Here is a 16,169-nt window from a genome sequence, read left to right on the forward strand (position 1 = left end):
CTCTAGAAATGCAGAGATAGTTTGATATTTAAAAATCTAATAATATAATTTATCATAATACTAGGTGAAGGAGATAAAGTATATGATCATCTTTATGTAATTCTAAAAAGATATTGTATAACATCCAGCCTGCTTTTCAAATTTTTTAAAAAGGTTTAAATACAAGAAATATTATATTTCAATAGCATGATAAAGAGCATCTATATGAAATTCAGCAGCCACCAAAGATTTAACAGTGGAACACTAGGAATATTTATTTGCATCAAAATCTGAAGAATAGTGAAGACATCTCACCATTACTTTAGATGTTCTATAAAATAAGGTAAAAGAGAAGTAAATTACAAATATTACAATGATCCATGTATCTTATCATTATCCTTATGTTAGTATTGTGTGGTTGAAAACTCTAGAAAATCAACTGAAAAATAATTAGGACCAATAAAACTTTTGGTTACAGAGTACACTTAGAAAACAGGTCATCTTCTCTTACCTTTGCAAAACCTTCATGGAAAATATTGTCCTAAAAGTATCCTATTTGCCATTGATGCATATTATATAAGGTCTCTGTGAGTATATTTTAACAAGTCATATATAGCATCAGTGTGGAAAACATGTCACAGAATAATTTAAAAGATACTTTATTATGATCAGATATGTGCAGGGTTCTAGGATGAGAAAACAAGGATCGTGGCATCTGGTCTCATCACTTCATGGCAAATAGATGGGGAAGCAATGGAAACAGTGAGACACTTTATTTTCTTGGGCTCCAAAATCACTGCAGACAGTGACTGTAGCCATGAAATTAAAAGACACTTGCTCCATGGAAGAAAAGCTATGATGAACCTAGACAGCATATTAAAAAGCAGAGACATCATTTTGCCAACAAAAGGTCCATATAGTCAAAGCCATGGTTTTTCCAGTAGTCATGTGTGGATATGAGAGTTGGACCATAAAGAAGGCTGAGTGCTGAAGAAGTGATGCTTTCAAACTGTGGTGTTGGAAAAGACTTCTGAGAGTCCCTTGGACTGCGAGGAAATCAAACCTGTCAATCCTAAAGGAAATAAATGCTGAATATTCATTGGAAGGACTGATGCTGAAGCTGAAGCTCCAGTACTTTGGCCACCTATGCGAAGAGCCAACTCATTGAAAAGACCCTGATGCTGGGAAAGATTGAAGGCAGGAGGAGAAGGGGACGACAGAGGACGAGATGGCTGCATGGCATCACTGACTCAATGGACATGAGTTTAAGCAAACTCTTGCAGATGGTGAAGGACAGGGAAACATGGCATGCTGCAGTCCATGGGGTCGCAAAGAGTGGACACGACTGAGTGACAGAACAACAAGGATGAGAACAGTAGTTTTTCCAAAATTAATCTAACTGCAGTGAATCCGAAGTAAATTTGGTGGTGGGTTATCTTAACAAAATAATTCTACAGTTCATTCAGAGACAAAAATGGACAATACTTGGCAAAAAAAAATATGGAAAAGAAAATTAATGAGTGTAGTCCCTTCGAGTATAGAAATGTTATTATCAATGAAAATAATTAATATCCCTCCTACACAGGACTGGACTGATAGAATAAAGGAACAATTAAAGAAAATATCTATAAATATTTCAAAGAATATATGGGCTTCCCTGGAGGCTCAGACAGTAAAGCGTCTGCCTGCAATGCGGGAGACCCGGGTTCGATTCCTGGGTCGGGAAGATCCCCTGGAGAGGGAAATGGCCATCCACTCCAGCACTCTTGCCTGGAGAATCCCATGGATGGAGGAGCCTGATAGGCTGCAGTCCATGGGGTCGCAAAGAGTTGGACATGACTGAGCGACTTCACTTTCTTACTATGTGATAAAAATGGCACTTAGCAATTGCTGTTACCAATGCTGTCTGCTCATTGGGTAAAAAGAATATTAAGTCTATACCTCATATATCAAAATGAATTTTAGATCAAAGGCATGTTCATATTTTTAAAAAGAAAGAAACTATGGGAAAACCAATAAAAATATTAGCAAATATTTCTATAATCTGAAAGTGACTTACTATCATAAGGATGACACCAAAGACTGAAATCATTAAGGAAAAGGTTAATAATTTGACTACAGAAAATTATCTATAATGTTCCTAAAAGGTATTAGTTAGAAAATAGAATGTAAGATTATCAGTAAAAACATTTAAAGTAAATATTCCCAAAGGTTAATATCTATAATGTATAACAATATAACACATTCTTTCAATTTTAATCAGAGGAAGATACAACTTGAAGAAAAATTTGCAAAAGTTGTATTAAGGCAATCAGAAGAGGAGAAAAATCAAAGACTAATAATAACATGAATAAAGCATGTAATTCTAATAATGACATACAGGTATGTATGTGTGTGTATATATATATATATATATATATATATATATAAATAAACATTGTGGGGTATTTTTGCCTATAAATTTGCCAAACATAAATAAGCAATGACAGCCTTCAGTATTTGTGATTAGTATTTCAGGAACTACGTATTCTGATACTTTGGTGGTAGGTGTTTAAATTGGTATAGTCTTCTTAGTACTTAATTTTTCAGTGTCTCTCATAAATGTTTTAAAGTTTGTGTACCTATTATGCTGAAATCCCATTTATAGAAATCTAACTTAATGAACTTAATCTAACTTAATGTTCAAGCTGGTTTTAGAAAAGGCAGAGGAACCAGAGATCAAATTGCCAACATCTGCTAGATCATCGAAAAAGCAAGAGAATTCCAGAAAAACATCTATTTCTGATTTCTTGACTATGCCAAAGCCTTTGACTGCGTGGATCACAATAAACTGTGGAAAATTCTGAAAGAGATGGGAATACCAGAGCACCTGACCTGCCTCTTGAGAAATTTGTATACAGGTCAGAAAGCAACAGTTAGAACTGGACATGGAACAACAGACTGGTTCCAAATAGGAAAAGGAGTACGTCAAGGCTGTATATTGTCACCCTGCTTATTTAACTTATATGCAGAGTACATCATGAGAAACACTGGGCTGGAAGAAACACAAGCTGGAATCAAGATTGCCAGGAGAAATCTCAATAACCTCAGATATGCAGATGACACCACCCTTATGGCAGAAAGTGCAGACAAACTAAAAAGCCTCTTGATGAAAGTGAAAGTGGAGAGTGAAAAAGTTGGCTTAAAGCTCAACATTCAGAAAACGAAGATCATGGCATCTGGTCCCATCACTTCATGGGAAATAGATGGGGAAACAGTGGAAACAGTGCCTCTTGATGAAAGTGAAAGTGGAGAGTGAAAAAGTTGGCTTAAAACTCAACATTCAGAAAACGAAGATCATGGCATCTGGTCCCATCAGTTCATGGGAAATAGATGGGGAAACAGTGGAAACAGTGTAAGGCTTTATTTTGGGGGGCTCCAAAATCACTGCAGATGGTGATTGCAGCCATGAAATTAAAAGACACTTACTCCTTGGAAGAAAGTTATGACCAACCTAGATAGCATATTCAAAAGCAGAGACATTACTTTGCCAGCTAAGGTCCGTCTAGTCAAGGCTTTGATTTTTCCAGTAGTCATGTATGGATGTGAGAGTTGGACCATGAAGAAGGCTGAGCACCGAAGAATTGATGCTTTCGAACTGTGGTGTTGGAGAAGACTCTTGAGAGTCCCTTGGACTGCAAGGAGATCCAACCAGTCCATTCTGAAGATCAGCCCTGGGATTTCTTTGGAAGGAATGATGCTAAAGCTGAAACTCCAGTACTTTGGCCACCTCATGCGAAGAGTTGACTCATTGGAAAAGACTCTGATGCTGGGAGAGATTGGGGGCAAGAGGAGAAGGGGACGACAGAGGATGAGATGGCTGGATGGCATCACTGACTCGATGGACGTGAGTCTGAGTGAACTCTGGGAATTGGTGATGGACAGGGAGGCCTGGCGTGCTGCAATTCATGGGGTCGCAAAGAGTCAGACACGACTGAGCGACTGAACTGAACTGAACTGAACTTAATGAAATTTCCTTCATGACTTATAGCCTTGATGTGATGAAGTGATTTGTGTAACTCAGTGAAGCTATGAACCATGCCATGCAGGACCACCTAAGATGGATGGGTCATAGTGAAGAGTTCTGACAAATCGTGGTCCACTGGAGGAGGAAATAGCAATCCACTCCAGTATTCTTGCCTGGAAAACCCTATGAACAGTATGTAAAGGCAAAAAGATGACACTGGAAGGTGTTGGAAGGTCTCCAGTATGCTACTGGGGAAGAAAGAAAAGTGAAGGAAAGTGTTGGTTGCTCAGTCGTGTCTGACTCTTTGTGATCTCATGAACTGTAGCCCAGCAGGCTCCTCTGACCATGGAATTCTCCAGGCAAGAATACCAGAGTGGGTAGCCATTCCCTTCTCTAGGGTTTCTTCCCAACCAGGGATTGAACCCAGATCTTGTGCATTGCAGGTGGATTCTTTACTATCTAAGCCACCAGGAAATCCCTGGGGAAGAGCTGAGGGCAATTACTAATAGCTCCAGAAAGAATGAGGTGGCTGGGACAAAGCAGAAATGACATTCAGGTGTGGTTGTATCTGGTGGTGAAAGTAAAGTCTGATTCTGTAAGGAAAAATATTGCATAGGAACCTGGAATGTTAGGTCCATGAATCAAGGTAAATGGCACATGGTCAAACAGGAGATGGCAAGATTGAACACTGACATCTTAGGAATCAGTGAATTATTAATCAAATGGACAAGAATGGGCAAATTTAATTCACATGACCATTATATCTACAACTGTGGGCAAGAATGCTTTAGAAGAAATGGAGAAGCCCTCAGTCAACTAAAGAGTCTGAAATGCAGTATTTGGGTGCAACTTCAAAAATTACAGAATGATCTTAGTTCATTTTCAAGGCAAACCAGTCAACATCTCAGTAATCCAAGTCTATGCTCCCACCACTGACACTTAAAAAGCTAATGTTGACCTGTTCTATAAAAACCTACAACACCTTGTAGAACTAACACCAAAAAGATGTCCTTTTTATCATAGGGGGTTGGAATGCAAATAGGAACTCAAGAGATACCTGGAATAACAGGCCAGTTTGGCCTTGGCATGCAAAATGAAGTGGGGCAAAGATTAGCAGAATGTTGTCAAAAGAACACATTGGTCATAGCAAACAGTGTTGTTCAACAGCCCAAAAAATGACTCTACACCTGGACATCACCAGATGGTCAATATTGAAATTAGATTGATTCTTTTCTTTGCAGCCAAATCTGGAGAAGCTCTATGCATGCTTGTGTGCATGCTAAGTTGCTTTAGTCGTGTCAGACTCTGTGCTACCCTATGGACTGTAACCTGTCAGGCTCCTCTGTCTCTGGGATTCCCAGGCAAGAATACTGGAGTGGGTTGCCATGCCCTCCTTAAGGGAATCTTTCAGACCCGAGGATTGAACCCTAGTCTCTTTCATCTCCTGTATTGACAGGCATGTTCTTTACCGCTAGTGACATGTGGGAAGCCCTGGAAAGGCTCTCTACAGTCAGCAAAAACAAGAACTTCAGCTGACTGTTGTTCACATCATGAGCTTCTTGTTGCAAAATTCAGGCTTAAATTGAAGAAAGTAGGGAAAACCACTAACCATTCAGGTATCACCTAAATCAAATCCCTAATGATTGTACAATGGAGGTGATTAATAGGTTCAAGGGATTAGATTTGGTAGGCAGAGTGCCTGAGAAACTATGGATGGAGGTTCATAACATTGTAAAGGAGGCAGTGACCAAAGCTGTCCCACAGAAAAAGAGATGCAAGAAGGCAAAGTGGTTGTCCAAGGAGGCTTTGAAAATACCTAAGGAAAGAAGAGAAGCAAAAGGCAAGAGAGAAAGGGAAAGATATACCCAACTGAATGCAGAGTTCAAGAGAATAACAAGGAGAGATAAGAAGGCCTTCTTAAAGGAACAATGCAAAGGAATAGAGGAAAACAATATAATGGGAAAGACTAGAGATTTCTTCAAGGAAATTGGAGATATCAAGGAAGCTTTTCAGGCAAGAATGAGCATAATAAAGGACTGAAATGGTAAGGACCTAACAGAAACAGAAGAGATTAAGAAGAGATGGCAAGAATACACAAAAGAGCTATATAAAAAAGGTCTTAATGACTGGGATAACCACGATGGTGTGGTCACTCACCTAGAATCAGACATCCTGGAGTGTGAAGTCAACTGGGCCTTAGGAAGCGTTACTATGAACAAAGCTACCTGCAGTGATGGAATTCCAGCTGAGCAATTTAAAATCCTAAAAGATGATGCTGTTAAAGTGCTGCATTCAGTATGCCAGCAAATTTGGAAAATTCTGTGGTGGCCACAGGACTGGAAAAAGTCAGTTTTCATTCCAATCCCAAAGAAGAGCAATACCAAATAAAGTCCAAACTAGCATACAGTTACACTGATTTCACATGCTAGCAAAGTTATGCTGAAAATCCTTCAAGCTAGACTTCAGAAGTACATGAACTGAGAACTTCTGGATGTATAAGCTGTATTGTATAGCTGTATTATATAAAAGGCAGAGGAACCAAAGATCAAATTGCCAACATTTTCTGAATAATGGTAAAAGCAAGGGAATTCCAAGAAAACATCTACTTTTGCTTCATTGACTATGCAAAAGCCTTTGACTGTGTGGATTACAAAGAACTATGGAAAATTCTTAAAGAGATGGGTATACCAGACCACCTTACTTGCTTCCTGAGAACCCTGTATGCAGGTCAAAAAGCAACAGTTTGAACTGGACATGCAACAATGGATTGGTTTCAAAATTGGGAAAGTAGTATGACAAGGCTATATATTGTCAGCCTGCTTATTTAATTTATATACAGAGTACATCATGCAAAATGCCAGGCTGGATGAATCACCAGCTGGAATTGAGATTGCTGGGAGAAATATTAACAACCTGAGATGTATAAGACTCTGATGCTGGGAGGGATTGGGGGCAGGAGGAGAAGGGGATGACAGAGGATGAGATGGCTGGATGGCATCACCGACTCGATGGACGTGAGTTTGAGTGAACTCAGGGAGTTGGTGATGGACAGGGAGGCCTGGCGTGCTGCGATTCATGGGGTTGCAAAGAGTCGGACATGACTGAGCGGCTGGACTGAACTGAACTGAACTGAGATGTATAGATGATACCACTCTAATGGCAGAAATTGAGGAGGAACTAAGGAGCCTCTTGATAAAGGTGAGAGAGGAGAGTTAAAATGCTGGCTTAAAACTCAACATTCAAAAAACTAAGATCATGGTATCCGATCCCATCACTTCATAGCAAATAGAAGGGAAAAAAGTGGAAGCAATAGCAGATTTTATTTTCTTGGGCTCCAGAATCACTGTGGATGATGACAGCAGCCATGAAATTAAAAGACGCTTGCTCCTTGGAAGAAAAGCTATGACAAACCTAGACAGAATATTAAAAAGCAGAGATATCATTTTGCTGACAGAGGTAAGGTTTTTCCAACAAATTATATATAAATGTGAGAATTGGACTCTAAAGAAGGCTGAGTGCCAAAGAATTGATGTTTTCGAATTGTGGTGCTGGAGAAGACTCTTGAGAGTCCCTTGGACTGCAAGGGGAAAGAAATCAAGAATAAATATTCATTGCAAGGACTGATGCTGAAGCTGAAGCTCCAATACTTTGGCCATCTGATAAGATGAGCTGACTCATTGGAAAAGACCCTGATGCTGGGAAAGTTTGATGACAAAAGGAGAAGAGGGCAGCAGATGATGAGATGGTTAGATAGCATAAATGACTCAATGGACCTGAATTTGAGCAAACTCAGGGAGATAGTGGAGGACAGAGGAACCTGCAAGTTGTAGTCCATGGAGTCACAAAGAGTGAAAAACGACTTAGTGACTGAACGACAACAAAAAGAAAGTTAATGAAATCACCATGGATGTATTTTAAAATTAAGATATAAATATGTTCACCATTGCATTACTTCCCTGGTGGCTCAGACGGTAAAGTGTCTGCCTACAATGCAGGAGACCTGGGTTGGGAAGATCTCCTAGAGAAGGAAAGGGCAACCCTCTCCAGTATTCTTGCCTGAAAAATCCCATGGACAGAGGAGCCTGGTGGTTTATAGTCCCTGGGGTCGCAAAGAGTTGGACACGACTGAGTGACTTCACTCACTTTGTATAGTAAAAAGTTGGAAATAAATTAAAAATCTAGTAACAGATGTACTAGCTAAATAAATTATTATATATTCATATAATGTGATATCAGTGATTCACTAAATTAATGTAAATGATATTTACTTATTTAAAAATATGTTATTTGTCTCTTAATTTGAAAATTGAGATTACTTTTCAAACTGGTTGGAGAGAAGGTGAAGTTCAATGATGTTTTTGATTTTAACTCCAGATTACTCTTTTATTCTTAGATAAAGAAGACTATAACCAAAAAAGAAAGGACATCCCTGCAGTCTGGTTGTTAGTACTTGGCACTGTCCTTGCCGGGGCCCAGTTTCAATCTCTATTCAGGGAACTAAGATTTTATTAGCCTTATAGCATGACCAAAAAAACACCCAAAATACAAACAAAAAACTGTAACAATATGACCTCATTTTTATTAATATAATTATAGGGACATTATTCATTATTCATTGATACTAATGTGTTATAAAATACAATGTGTAATAAAAAACTAGAATTAAATTACTCTCTAGTTTAACTGTACTCTGTATAGTCTGTGACTTTTCCCTTTTGTTTATCTGTATTAGAAGTTTTTTTTTTCCCCGTCATGAAATCATGAAATGTTTATAATCCTGGGTTGGTGGAAGGTCATGTTTAGAATCTATTTTATTATTTTATTTTATTTTACTATTTTATTATTATTTATTATTCTCTATATCAAGATTATTTTATGATAATTAATTCATATTAAAATATTTTTATTAATGAAACATTATTTTTAAATATGTTTCACATTTCAATAGGAAAGTGGCCAGCAGTATTTTGGTCATTATGTCTCCCCCAGTATTGTACAATTCTTTGACTAAGATTTTGGAGTATCATAAGGTAAAAATGCAGTATGCCAGGAGAAGGCAGTGGCACCCCACTCCAGTACTCTTGCCTGGAAAAACCCATGGACAGAGGAGCCTGGTAAGCTGCAATCCATGGGGTCGCTAAGAGTCGGACACGACTGAGCAACTTCACTTTCACTTCTCACTTTCATGCATTGGAGAAGGAAATGGCAATCCACCCCAGTGTTCTTGCCTGGACAATCTTAGGGATGGGGGAGCCTGGTGGGCAGCTGTCTGTGGGGTCGCACAGAGCCAGACACTACTGAAGTGACTTAGCAGCAGCAGCAGCAGCAGCAGCATGCTATTCTTAGTGGCCAAGTCATGTCCGACTCTTTGTGACTCCCATGGACTGTAGCCCACCAGGCTCTTCTGTCCATGGGGATTCTCCAGGCAAGAATCCCAAAGTGGGTTGCCATGCCCTCCTCCAGGAGATCTTCTCAACCTAGGGATCAAATGCAGGTCTCCCACATTGCAGGTGGATTCCTTATGGTCTGAGCCACCAGGGAACCCAAAGAATAGTGGAGTAGGTAGCCTATACCTTCTCCAGGGGATCTTCCTGACCCAGGAATCGAACCAGGGCCTCCTGCATTGCAGGCAGATTCTTTACGAACTGAACTACTGGGGAAGCCCCCAAAATACAATACTTCTAGTCAAAACCATTCTGTACAGGTGTTCTCGGTGTTCAAATTTCTTTTTATTTTCTGTTTTTAAAATGTAACAAACAACTTATACCAAGTGTTATTGTTCATACATGCCATATAATACAGTGGTTCTATATATACAGTAACTATCATATGTCAATACCATACTTACTTCAATGTCCAGGCCATTTAGAAGTAGTACTTTGAATTAAATTCATGTTTGTCTGACTACAGGTACACACTTTTTCCACTTGTGGAGTTGTAATCTTTGTTATAGGATTATATTGTAAGTATTTAATTGAGGGTATTTTTTTCATTTTTGTTTATTCTGAGGTGCCATTGCTTTCTAAATATTATACAGTAACCTCTCAGTGTAGATTCAGTTGATCCTACCGTTCATAATCACCTTACCACTTACCACTAATAATTGAACTCAGGTAGTTCAGAGTCCTGAATCGTCAATATCACTTTCATAATTGCCCTATTTTTGTCTTGTCTAATATAGAGATGTCTTTCTGAAGTCATAATTTAAAAACTTAGTCATATTGACCAACTTTGTATTCGATAAAATAAAATTAGTATGACTTTATAAAACTACCCCTTGTTCTAATTTTTCACAGCGATCACTCCACACTTATGTTCATGTTCCCAGCATGCTAGATAACTTCTCCGTGGAACTTTATTTCAGTAAAATGTATTAGCAAAAATAGCTGTGTCTGAGATTCACTGTAGTGCGTTATTAGTGAACAATGAGAGAGGAAGGAGCTAGGTATTTCTGAGAAAGTGCCAGAGTTGTCTGTCTTTTCATAAATGTAAATACTTCTTTTCATTTAAAAAATTCCCTGATAAGAATGACTCTATGTCAAAGAGCGATTGAATGATATGAAATATGGATATGGAAAGAACTGTAAAGAAAAAAAGCAGAGACTATCTTGTTCTTTTACACTTTGAAATCCCCAATTTTTCTTAGTTCTCAAAGATGTTTTATCACCACAATAGCAACAAAGCTAAAGGGTGTGTCAGTGACTGACTGTGTGTGTGGTGGGGAGGGGAGATGATGTCCTGGATTAGATTTATTAGATGGTGAATGATCAGGGGAAAATTATTGAAATTTGCAACGATTTTCTCATTGAAATTTTGATGACCAAGGTAGCTTACCTCTTTTCACATGTATTGTATCGTGTGTGTGCTCAGTCGGGTCTGACTCTTTGTGGCGCCATGGACTCCTCAGCCCATGGAATTTTCCAGGGAGAATACTGGAGTGGGTTGCCTTTTCCTACTCCACGGGATTTTTGTTGACTCAGGGATCAAACCCACCTCTCTTGAGTCCCCTGAATTGGCAGGCGGATTCTTTACCACTGAGCAACCTGGGGATGATTTGTGGGTACCTCCTAACTCTTCATGAGACACCCACAAATCAGTAATAATAAGATTTTCCACAGTTAGACTTCTAAAATGTTGCTGTGTCTTTTTAATTAACAAATGAGGTAAACAGTATTTTTTCAGCCTCCAGTTGTGTAATTTACACTTGCATGCATAGCTACTCATTTTGCATGCTCAGCGTAAGAACATACTTTTGAGAGTTTATCCTTGTTGTTCTGATAATTATCTTTCAGAAATGCTTGAGAGAGAGGAAATACTGTCTCAAGTATCAGACCCAGAGGAGGGAATCTTGAATTAGTTTTCTCTGTCTGCTGTTAATGTTAATTTATATGACCTTGGACAAGATCTCTCTTAACCCACCTTGGTTTGCCTTAGTTTCTTTGTCTGAAAATACAGTGATACCTGTCCTTGGTCATCCTTCCTTGGCAGTTACTTGATGGGTCATCTTTAAGGGGAAGTTATTTTCTATGTGCAAGTTCCTGAAATTCTTCTAAAATCCTTTAAAAACGGACATTCCTCTCAGCACAAATGGATGGACCTAGAAGGCAATGGCATCCCACTCCAGTACTCTTACCTGGAAAATCCCATGGATGGAGGAGCCTGGAAGGCTGCAGTCCATAGGGTCGCTAGGAGTCGGACACAACTGAGCGACTTCACTTTCACTTTTCACTTTCATGCATTGGAGAAGGAAATGGCAACCCACTCCTGTGTTCTTGCCTGGAGAATCCCAGGGACAGTGGAGCCTGGTGGGCTGCCGTCTATGGGGTCGCACAGAGTCGGACACGACTGAAATGACTTAGCAGCAGCAGCAGTGATTATCATACCATGTGAAGTAAGTTGTCAGAGAAGGACAAGTATCATATGATACAGCTTGTACGTGGAATCTAATTTAAAGAAAAGATACAGAAGAACTTATTTCCAAAGCAGAAGCTGACTTGTAGATATCAAAAACAAACTTAGGACTACCAAAGGAGAAACTTTGGGGGAGGAATAAATCAGGAACTTGGGGTGAACACATGCATGCTACTGTATATAATATAGGTAACCAGCAAGGACCTTCTGTATAGCACAAGAAACTCTACCGTATGTACTCTGATAACCTACCTGTATGAGAAAAGAATCTAAAAAGAATAAACATATGTATATATACAACTGAATCACTTTGCTGTATACCAGAAACTAATAATACATTATAAATCAACTATGTATATGTGTGTGTGTGTGTATTAAGTCACTTCAGTCATGTCTGACTCTTTGCGGCCTATGGACAGTAGCTTGCCAGGTTCCTCTGTCCATGGGATTCTCCAGGCAAGAATGCCAGGGTGGATTACCATGCCCTCCTCCAGGGGCTCTTCCTGACCCAGGGGTTGAACCCACGTCTCTTACGTCTTCTGCATTAGCAGGGAGGTTCTTTACCACTAGCGCCACCTGAGAAGCCCAAATAAAATATTAAAAACCTTCATTACTGAATTGAAAAGGAAAAATAAGATAATAATAATAAGTCCAAATACATTAAAGATCACAGTAACTGTGAAACTAGTACAATTTCCTTTTCAACTTAGAGATTGTCAAATTTACTTTATGTCAGAATTTGGCTTTGTGTTGTTTACAAGAACAAACAAATTAGGCAAAATAGAAAAATGCAAAATAAGTGTGAGAAATAGTCTAGGCTAGGAGCAGAAGAGATTAAGAAGAGGTGGCAAGAATACACAGAAGAAATGTACAGTAAAGGTCTTAAAGACCTGGGTAACCACTATGGTGTGGGCACTCACCTAGAGCCAGACATCCTGGAATGTGAAGTCGAGTGAGACTTAGGAAGCATCACTACTACAAACAAAGCTATTGGAGGTGATAGAACTCAAGCTAAACTATTTACAGTCCTAAAAGATGATGCTTTTAAAGTGCTGCAATAAATATGCCAGCAACTATGGAAAACTCAGCAATGTCCATTCCTATGGACATTGAAATGTTCAGTTTTCTTTCCAATCCCAAAGAAAGGCAATGCCAAAGAATGTTCAAGGTACTGTACAATCATGTTTATTTCACGTGCTAGCAAGGTAATACTCAAAAATCCTGCAAGCTAGGCTTCAACAGTATGTGAACTGAAAACTTCCAGATGTACAAGCTGGATTTAGAAAAGGCAAAAGAACCAGATATCAAGTTGCCAACATCCATTGGACCATATAAAAAGCAAGAGAATTCCAGAAAAACATCTAGTTCATTGACTGCACCAAAGCCTTTGACTGTGTGGATCACAACAAACTGTCGAAAATTCTTCAAGAGATGGGAATACCAGAACACCTTACCTCCTCCTGAGAAACCTATATGCAGGTCAAGAGGCAATGGTTACAACCGGATGTGGAACAAAAAAATGGTTCAAAATTGCAAAAACGGTACATCAAGGCTATATATTGTCACCCTGCTTATTTAACTTCTGTGCAGAATACATCATGCAAAATGCTGGGCTGGATGAATCACAATCAGCAATCAAGAGTGCTAGGAGAAATATCAACAACCTCAGATATGCAGATGATATCACCCTAATGGCAAAAAACAAAGAGGAATGAGCCTCTTGATGAAAGGAGACTGAAAAAGCTGGCTTAAAACTCAAAATCACAGATATGTCATCCAAACCCATTACTTCATGGCAAATAGATGGAGAAACAATGGAAATGGTGGCAGACTTGATTTTCTTGGGCTTCAAAATCACTACGAATAGTGACTGCAGCCATGAAATTGCTCCTTGGAAAAAAAGCTATGACAAATTTAGACAGCCTATTAAAAAACAGAGACATAACTTTGCCAACAAAGGTCCATATAGTCAAAGCTATGGTTTTTCCAGTAGCCATGTATGGATGTGAGAGTTGGACTATAAAGAAGGCTGAGCACCGAAGAATTGATGTGTTTGAACTGGGGTGCTGGAGAAGACTCTTGAGTCCCTTAGACAACAAGGAAATCAAACTAGTCCATCCTAAAGGAAATCAACCCTGAATATTCATTGGAAGGACTGATGCTGAAGCTGGGGGTCCAATACTTTGACCACCTGATGTGAAGAGCCAACTCACTGGAAAAGATCCTGATGGTGGGAAAAATTGAGGGCAGGAGGAGAAGGGACTGCAGAAGATGAGATGGTTGGATGGCATCCCCGACTCAATGGACATGAGTTTGAGCAAGCTCCTGGAGATAGTGAAGGACAGGGAATCCTGGTGTGCTGCAGTTCATGGGATCACAAAGAATCAAACACAACTTAGTGACTCAACACCACCACCAAGACAAACCGCATATATAGCATTATTAACATTATATGGTTAGCAGACATTTTTTCCTTTCTGAAATGTTCATAAGAAGTTAGGTTCATGCCAAAAGGTTTTAATATTTGGTCCTATTCAAAATCACTTTTCATGCCCATGGGCATTTTGGATAGGACCAAATTTCAGAGACTTTTGGGCATCAACCAAATGTGTTTTCGACACTTTAGACAATACCAAATGTCCTACAAAGCATTATATACCATAGAAGTTACGTTAGACAACCTCAAAACTAGAAAAAATAGGTATATAGTGTAGTATAAAAAATTGCACTACCAGGCAGATTAAAAGGGAAAAACCGTATATTCATATAGTAATGAAAGGAATAATATTTTAACATGAAATTAACAATTTAACATTGAATATATAGCCATTCCTAATAGAAGCTGAACAAACTAATATTAGACTGAAACTTTTGTCAATTTAATAGCTGCTGTCTATCAGAGACTTGGAAAAAACATCATGTTTAATGGTGAAACACTAGAATCAATCTCGTTATGCCAGACCAAAGAAATAAAAAGACTATTGTCACCACTGCCGTTCAGTGTTTTCAGGGGATCCAAACCAATGCAGTAAGACAAGAAAAATAATAAGCAGTAGGACTGTTGGAAACCAAGTGAGAAAGCTTCAGTATGCAAACAGTGTGATTATGTAAAACAGTCTTAAGATAACAATTGTGGACTGACTAGAATTGACGAGAGTTTAATAAAAATGACTGACTGCAGTATTATAAATCATATTCTTCAGCTTTTGTGTGCCTATAACATATTACGAAATGTAATGAAATTGGTTTGCATTCACAACTGCCAGAAAAATAATAAAACTTATAAATATACATGACAAAAAGTATGTTAGACTTATAGGAGGAAACTTTGAAAGTTTAATGAGGGGATCACTAGAAAACCAGACTAATAACAGGAATACAATGTTTCTGGACAGAAAGGTTTGGGATTTGAAATTACTAGAGTGTAAAGCAGTAATAACTAAAACAGTAATGTGTACTAATAGAAAAGAGAACAATGACCTAGAATGGGAACCAAAATTATTTTAAAGTGCCTCATAAAATTGAAATTTGTGTATGATATAAGATACTGCATAATAAAGATAATTCTAGATAAAGACTGAGGAAATATTTATAATATAACAAAGATTAATAATTAAATCTTACAAATTATTAAGAATAAGCTTAATAGAAAAATGGGAAAAGTATGTGAATTAATATTTTACTAAATGACTGGTAATAAATGAAAAGAGATTCAGTCCTTACTTCAGAAAAATGGAGTTTAAAATCATAGTAATAAATATTTTTCCTATCAGATTAGCTTAAATGATAAAGATTGATAAAATACAAGAAAACCAGCTCTTGCATATATTTTTGATGATAAGCTCTTTTGGAGCACAATGTAACAGTATCTAGCAAAACTTTTAAGTACATACTCAGAGTCAGCAATTCCGTGTTATACTCATAAATGAAGATCAATATATATATATAAATATTCATCATAACAGTGTTGAATGAAAAATTAAAAAGAACCCAATTGTTCATTAATAGGGGGCTTGTAAAGTAAATTCTAGTGAGTACTGTAGTAAACAATTAGACTAATATTTAATCTTTTAATATAAAGCAATGATGCGATAAGTTGCTATTTGAAAATTTAAGTTGCCGAGCAATAGATACATTATGACTTTATGTTTTAAGAAAAGATATATGTGCTTGTGCAAATGTATGAAAATGTATAAAAGCCAGACTGGAAGAATGTATTCCGTGCTGTTAGTGAGTATATGTGAAGAAGGACTTACACATTTTGCTCTATTAA

At 38.1% G+C, this 16,169-nt stretch overlaps 1 protein-coding gene across 6 annotated transcripts in view; it reads left to right on the forward strand.

Moving 5' to 3' along the window:
• EXOC6B (exocyst complex component 6B) overlaps nt 1-16,169 on the forward strand; it is a 723,334-nt gene that overhangs the window by 470,736 nt on the left and 236,429 nt on the right. Inside the window, exons 20-21 of one of the 6 annotated variants that reach the window (XM_045162203.1) lie at nt 2,243-2,361; nt 8,379-8,529. The exons of the other annotated variants lie outside the window; for them this stretch is intronic. Coding sequence (XP_045018138.1) covers nt 2,243-2,329 — 87 coding nt within the window. The 3' untranslated portion in view covers nt 2,330-2,361; nt 8,379-8,529. Of the gene's footprint in view, nt 1-2,242; nt 2,362-8,378; nt 8,530-16,169 lie in introns of those variants that run through there. 6 annotated transcript variants of the gene reach the window in all.

The sequence above is a fragment of the Bubalus bubalis genome, chromosome 12, assembly GCF_019923935.1.
Source record: "Bubalus bubalis isolate 160015118507 breed Murrah chromosome 12, NDDB_SH_1, whole genome shotgun sequence".
NCBI lineage: Eukaryota > Metazoa > Chordata > Mammalia > Artiodactyla > Bovidae > Bubalus > Bubalus bubalis.